Genomic DNA, 7,807 nt, shown 5'->3' with positions numbered 1-7,807 from the left:
ATTTAGAGTAATTAAAATTACATTAAAAATACAGTTTCCTTGTCACTTAACCATGTTTCAAGTGCTCAGTATTTAACCACATGTGGCTAGTGGCTTCCATAAAGGAAGGCAAAAATAGAGAACATTTACATCGCTGCAGAAAGCTACTAGATTCTTTTGGCCAAGGCATAAGCTCTTTCTCATAGAAGAAGGGGGATGCAGATCTTGCTAAGAGTGATGGATTTCTGGGTTCAGCCTACATGACTCATCTTCCATACCACCCCTGGATATGCTTTCCTTGGCTGCCAATTTTCTGTTTTATAAATTTCAGGAAAGTGAGGTTATGGTCATTAAAACCATTCATGACAATGATCCCACTTTAGAGAAAACAACATCAACAAGCAAAGAAGATGGTGTGGAGATCCACACATTCCACGTCTTTTAATTGGTACCCATTAAATAACAAAGGGAAAAAGTACCCTCAGACCACAACTCTCCACCTTGTGTGGAGGCCAAGAACCCAGTAGGGAAAAGGCTGAAGGTTAGGTTCTCCACTCATCCTGGCCCTTAGACCACTGAACTCACATTTGGGTTCTAATGGAATGGTGATTGGAAGCATATTCTCTGATAGGAGGTTTTTAAAAGTTCCATGCCATCAGCCAGGCAGCGTCTGTCACTTAAAATGACTGGCCAGTTGCACATTTAAAAGCAAAGATAAAATTGCTAATTTATACTTACTGAATAAATGTCATCAGTATCCATGAAGGTACCTACCCTAATAACAAGTTGTAGTTTTATTTTAATGGTGATAGTGAAGCTGCCAGGAAAACCAAAGTATCAGTTCTTTAATTACATGTGTTTAGTATTCACTTAATACTAAAATTTCTCTTGCTCCCTTAGAACGAAGAGCTCTAACTTGTTCACTGCTGTATCCTTAGCACCTAGAACAGTCCCTGACCTACAGTAGGCACTTAGAAAGTATTTGTTGAAAACTGAATGACTGTTTTATTTTGTTTTATTTTTTAAAGAAATGACCAGAGTTTTTTTTTTTATCCTTCCCCAACCCCCAACCCCTGGTATTAAAATAAATCTTCCTCAACTGCCATCACTAATCACCAGGATTCCCTCCTAGCCAATTATGCTTGGACTGAACCTCTACCTCCCACTCCACATTCCAAAGTTTCTATTTCTTTCCATTCCAGAAGGGCAACTCCACAACAGGAGTGAGGGAGAGGACCTGGACTCCTCCTCAGAGTCCAATAACCCTCCTAACCCTGCTCCCCCGACCCATGGACTTTTTAAATCCATGAAAATAGCATCTGTCAAGCTACCACGCAATAGCATCAGAAGGCAGGATCAGTCTTTCATAGGTATATAATCTCTGTAAATACTGAAAAAAGATTATTAAAAGCCTAAGTTTTGTCTCCAGTGAAATAGATGCAGGCAAGTATTTTGATTGTTCTGAACACATTAGAGATGAGTGCTACATAGAACTAAGGTAAACTTTGTAAATTCATATGTCGTAACACTTTGTTCCACAAAAAACTATCTTATTTTTTATACTCCATACTGATACAGCCAAATAATGTGGCTCTTGTTTTTTAAAAATGCTAGCAATATGTTTAAACATGTCTTCATTGTAGTAAAAATATCATATTTTATAAAAAATACCTATGCATTTAATGGGATATTCCTTATAGTCAAAATCTTGATGTCATCCTCCTAATCTGGCTGAAAATGTATCCACAAAATGAAAGAAAGGAATATTTTGCCATTCCCTAAACAACAGTTGTTTGAAGCTTTTGTAATTGCTGGTTATGGGAATTTACCAATAACAGGAATGAATTTGGATTTTCTTTTGCCGGAATCAAATGGACAATGTCACAATTAGTTAAATAATGTTGAGGCTAAATGAAGTTTGAGTTTTAGGCATATCCTTTATAGAATATAAACAGGAGCCTAAAAGTTCATTCTTAACACAGGTTGTTTCTTTCTGCCAAAACAAGATTAATAGTCAGTATCCTATCAACGAGATCCTATCACTGAAGTAGACTATCTGCTAGTCAAATGGGTTCCTAACAGCACCTCCCTCATAGATTAAAACCAGGTTAATGTGATGTGTATTTGTTTAATTTGGCTTGTTACAGCAAACGTTAGCTATTGTTATCTTTGTTTCCTTTGGAGAAGTTATCTTATTTCTCACCTTATTAAAAATAAAGTCTAACTCATATAGGGACCCTCCTTACCTTGGTCCTTTCACCCATGAATACCATAATAACCTATACTGCAAAAAGGAGGCTCAGGAGGAGGATGAGGTTCAATAGGCCTTTGATTTCTATGATTTAGATTTTTTTGAAACGGGTAGGCTCTCTTGAAACTTCCAAGGTAGTTGCTGTAGTATTTTATTTTCCTTTAATAAGGAATGCTTTCTGAAATGTATTGCAGTGAACAAATAACAACATTGACAAATGCTGTAAGCTTTTTACAGTTATCTGAACACACAGAATAAAGTGTAATCAAATTTATGCACATTAGGTTTGCTTTTTCCTGTACCTAGCTGTCTCTTATGTGTTCAGAACCATTTCTTCCAATCACCTTTTTTTGTCTTCTGGCTATATTTTGTCATTATCTACAAATTCAATAAATGGAGCATGCATATTTCATAGTTGAGACTCAATAACTCAGGACAACAGCATTAGAAAAGAAAAAATACCCAACAAAATGTTAAGCCTCATATATTTTTGTTTATAAATCTAAGCATCATTTCCAACTCAGAAATACGTTTTTAAAGTATCCCTTTAAAATACATACTTGAATCTGTCTAATTACACAACGCTAGATACTTGGCTACTCGGATTTGAGGGAGGGGTTGTACAGGTTGGAGGGAATTTACAAAATTAAAATGTATCTTTTTAAAACCAAAAGAAACATATACATTCATTTCTAACCCACAGAGCCTACTTGCCTTTACAGTCTGCTGATAAACACTGATTTTTTAAACATTGTATATAAAATTAAATAACATGAAAAAATAAATATGCTTTATTATATAACACATAGAAATCTGTACTGCTCAAAATATTCAGAAAATTCTAGGTGTGGCTGCTTAAAACTGTGTTTAGAAAATATGGTAGTGATATTTACAATCTTTATTTCTTCTAGGGAGAGAAACAGTGAGGTTATAAAATACTGATATCAAACATTTTCTCTTCCTACCTACAGAAGCTGCAAACTTTAATACGAAAATGAGGTAGACACAAATTCATAAGTTAGCCAGGCAGAAACAAAAGCACAATTCCTTCGTGAGCTCATAAATTCTCATTATTTGGGTCGACAAGCATTATTCCAATGCACCTAAAGCAAGGCTCAGAGAACATTTTTAGGTTTGTCATGAAAACCCCAAACAAGCAATTTCTTCTAAGGAAAAGCACAGTTTCCAAGGTGATCAGCAAGCAGGTTGACAGGACAATGCACAAAGGAACACTGAAGACCCATCTTGGATATATGGTTTTACCTAGCAGACTTTTAATCTGTGATTATCTATATGAGTTAGCTTTCTCTAGAATGCTCTGGATTTTTAGCCTACTTTCTGCTGTGGTTTAATGGTATAGAGCTCTCTTTCAAATTTACTCCTCTAGTCATAGGACATATGCATTGTCTCCTTAATGTCCTGGGACTGACTGCAGGAGTCGACTGAAAGGCATGTGAGTTTAAGAACCTTATTTCAGGCTGGGCATGGTGGCTCGAGTCTGTAATCTTAGAACTTTGTGAGGCCAAGGCGACAGACCACCTGAAGTCAGGACTTTGAAACCAGCCTGGCCAACATGGCGAAAACCCGTCTCTACTAAAAATACAAAAATTAGCCAGGTGTGGTGGTAGGCACCTATAATCCTGGTTACTTGGGAGGCTGAGGCATGAGAATTGCTTGAACCTGGGGGGAGGAGGTTGCAGTGAGCCGAGATCACACCACTGCACTCCAGCCTGGGCAATAGAGCAAGACTCCGTCTCAAAAACAGAATCTTATTTCAAAAACAAACATTACCAAAAAAAAAAAAAAAAAAGAGTCCAAAGGCCCATTTTAAAGAGGATAGAAAAGGTTGAATTTCTGGAGGATGTTTCTCACCATCATGATTCTTAAATCCGCAATGACTTGAGCCAGAACCAATGGCTGATCTAAGATGGGGACTGAAACCCTAGGTTCACAGAAGCCTCATTTTAGGGATGCTGGAAGCTATATTTTTAGTGATTTGGGGTTTCTTTTCTAAATACTGCTCTTTAGTAACAAACGTTGAAGTAGGCTATCTCCATTTTGACCTTGGAGAAGGCTAATTCACACAGCAGTAGTTGCTTATTGACATCGTCTACTGCATGGGAGTACTTGGACAGAGAAAGCAACCAGGCAGAAGGACTAATTGCTACCCTTGGTCTCTGATAAATCTAAGTTGCTTTCTGTTGAAAGCAACATGTTAGCACCTCCAACATACTTTTTGTTGTTGTTAGTTTCACCGTCAGTTAAAATGATGAAGCACCATGGAAGTGGCTTTATGGCTATTAACACAATTACTGAGGTATGCTTACATTTGGAATTACTAAGATATTACACCAAAGCATCCACAGAAATAAACTTACAACCAAAATCAAAATTCTACAGTAAGAATCTGAAAGACTGCCCTCTCACTTGTATATTTAAGAAAAGTAATATATTACAAAGATATCTATTTAAAGAAAATGCTTTTGATTTAATTTTTTAAAATCACAATTAAAAGCCTTGCAGAAGTGGCCTTGCTCTTAGACTATAGAGGCTTTTAAACACATATTTGAATAATGATCACTTTATAAAGAAACCATTGAAATCATATAGGCAGCAAAATGAATTTTAAAATGCATGCACTTGCTTCTGTGCATACTAGAGTATTATAATTTCTTTCTCTCTCTTTCTTCCTCTGTTTCAGAAAACTGTGTGCAGGCCCAAGGAGAACAACTACATGAAATAAATCTATGTTTTCAGTTACAATAATTAGCAGTTCCTGTTTTAAAATTTAAATATTTATGCTCTTAAAATATCTGCAGGAGAGGGTAGTGATCCTGTGTAAAAAAAATTTAGCGTATTTAGAAAATGTTTAAGGAAGAGAATACCATGGAAATTAATTTATAATTCTCTAAGACTTATGTTTTTCCCCATTTTCCCAAATAATTCTTCCTGGAGAGGTAAATATAGAATAATCAATGGAACTGAGATGATCAATGGAATTGAGTCTGGGAAGGGAAATGCAGATTTCCTTTTTTCACCAAACCACAAGAACATGCAATAAATAAGCTTGTGTGTTTCTTCCTAAGGGTTAAGAGATTTTTTTTTTTTTTTGGTCAAAATTAATGGACTACTACTTGGTGGAGAGCTAGTAGACTTTCTAAAACATAACTCTGGCACTGGTATTGCTGTTGGTCGAGTGAACTGGGTGAAAATATAATGAGCTCAAGAGGGAATTTCATGAAAAATAATATATAATAGGAGATGAGGGAAGTTGGGAATGTCAGAAGATGTTCCTGACATTCTAAGGTTATTTCTGATCTTCAGAAATGTTCATTTGGGGAAGGTGCCATTATTGTAGGGAAAATGCTCCTAGTGAACTGACTAGACGAACAACAGACCAGAGCTCTCTGACTCAGAGTGGCATTTCTTAAGTTCTGGAAGAAAACACTTACAGTCCAGCTAAATAGTACCAGTGGAGATAATACTCCAAATTCTTCTAGATTTCTACTTAATACAAAGTATGTTGATTATATAGTTAGTGTTATACCTGCAGACATGACCCCAGCCTTTGGAACCCTTGACTCTTAGAAATGTCAACAGGTATTAACCATGTCACTTCACTTAATCTGCTCTTTAGCTGGTTTCAGGGATGGTTAAGACTTCTCAGAACCATACTGGGTAAAAAACATTCTGGATATGACTTAATATAATACTTAATTCAGCTTCAGTGCAATTAATGTATTTACAGGACCATTTTTACTCTATTTACATGAAGCAGCCCTAACAGCTAGCTCCACAGCTTATGGGCACAACTCAGCCAAAGTATAGTTTTGACACAGCTGATCCTTCTGTTTGCCAAGAGCTGCCCCTGAAGTTTGCATCATATTTATAGTGGCAAACCTGTTTCACCATGTCAGCTGCTGGCTAAGCAGATAGCAAAGGAAGACTAGGACCAAAGCAGAAAATAGTCCCAAATGGGCTTCCTGTCTCTGTGTAAGAGAGAAAACATTTCTGACACCCTGAAAGGCACCAGGTCACTTGTTCCATTTTTGGTCTTTTGCATTTTCAAAATGATTTTAGTCTATTTTGTGGGCACAGCCTTTGTAAAAATTATGTTCAGAGCTGTACCTGAGTCACACAGGCAAATTACAGTTACTGAAGAAAAATTGCTTTGGCCTCAATAAGCAGTTATCTTTCCCAAAAAGTCAAAACTACTATAGCTTAGAAAAGGGAAGAATGTGTGCTATTGAGTTGTCTGTTAAAATTACTGTGTGTGTGTGTGTGTGTATTTAGGCTAAGAAAAGGCAGCTACTTCTTGGCACCAGGTCCTACATGAGGTACACATATTCTGTAAAGTCACTTTGGCAATATCATAAAAAGTTAATTCTATTATGCGCCAATATGGAGAAAATAATAGACTATTTATAGCAGAGTTTCCAGGATGCCCTTGTAAGTGTGACAATTATCTGCCGCAGAGGAGTGCCCCAGAATACCTTGGAATTAGATAGTTTGGTTAACAAACATGAATAGTTAGGGCCGTACCGAGCTCCAAGGGCCAGTACTCCATGCAGCGTCGTGTGGACAAGCATGTGTGTTACACTGCTCACGATCGGGAGGTTTATCAAGAATTTCACAGCTCAAATCTGGAAACCGTTCACCGTTGGACCGCTGACAGACCACCAGTCTTGTTCTTATGCCTCCACCACATAGCTTAGTACACTGGAAGAAGGAAAAGGAAGGCTGCAGTTATTTTGTCTGAAAGGCCAATGACAAAGTTTCTTTCTCTCTAATTTCATAGCCAAACTCAATTATGGCATTGGGCAAGGTAAGCCTCTGACAGATGGAACCAAGGTGAATTACAATAGAGATACGTAAAACAGACCAAGGCTCTCCTTCCCTAATGGCAGGTATTAGTTATTAAGTGCTTTCTTTTCACTTGCACTGAGGGCTTTTGCATATATTATCCAATCAAGATGAGTATAATTATTTGTCCCATCTTATATATGAAGCAAGTAAGGTGAAGGGAGGTTAATTAACTCGATCAAGGCCAATCTGTTAGCAAGTAACAAAGAATTTTTTTTTTTTTTTTTTTGAGACGTAGTCTTGCTGTTACCCAGGCTGGAGTGCAGCAGCATGATCTCGGCTCACTGCAACCTCCGTCTCCCAGGTTCAAGCGATTCTCCTGTCTCAGCCTCCCAAGTAGCTGGGACTACAGGCGTCTGCCATCGCACTCGGCTAATTTTTTGTATTTTTAGTAGAGACAAGGTTTCACCGTGTCAGCCAGGATGGTCTTGGTCTCCTGACCTCGTGATTCCTCCCACCTCGGCCTCCCAACAAAGATTCTTTGAGAAATACCAAACCAAACCAAAACAAAAATAAACAAACAAAAACTACCCAATATCAAACAAAGGAGATAGTGACTTAACCGGTTCTATTTTCTGGCAACTTCTAAGAAGCTGTCACCAATCCTTGACTCTTCTCGGACTCCAGTCTCCATAGCCCTTTATGACGCTAACCTATTTTACTGTATCTCTGAATCTGAGGACAACTATGACTTTCCCCTTGGATGAATAAACT

General features: G+C 37.5%; 1 protein-coding gene across 7 annotated transcripts in view; it reads right to left on the bottom strand.

The window, feature by feature from the left end:
• The window catches only part of ADAMTS9 (ADAM metallopeptidase with thrombospondin type 1 motif 9), a 174,314-nt gene that overhangs the window by 72,915 nt on the left and 93,592 nt on the right, over positions 1-7,807 (bottom strand). For all 7 annotated transcript variants that reach the window (XM_007984895.3, XM_007984897.3, XM_007984894.3 and 4 more), the window contains one exon: positions 6,773-6,949. In XM_007984895.3, coding sequence (XP_007983086.2) covers positions 6,773-6,949 — 177 coding nt within the window. The remainder of the gene's footprint in view (positions 1-6,772; positions 6,950-7,807) is intronic.

Source organism: Chlorocebus sabaeus, chromosome 22 (genome assembly GCF_047675955.1).
Source record: "Chlorocebus sabaeus isolate Y175 chromosome 22, mChlSab1.0.hap1, whole genome shotgun sequence".
Classification (NCBI taxonomy): Eukaryota; Metazoa; Chordata; class Mammalia; order Primates; family Cercopithecidae; genus Chlorocebus; species Chlorocebus sabaeus.
The sequence above is the reverse complement of the archived record's forward strand: the minus strand, read 5'-3'. Positions and strand labels throughout refer to the sequence as shown.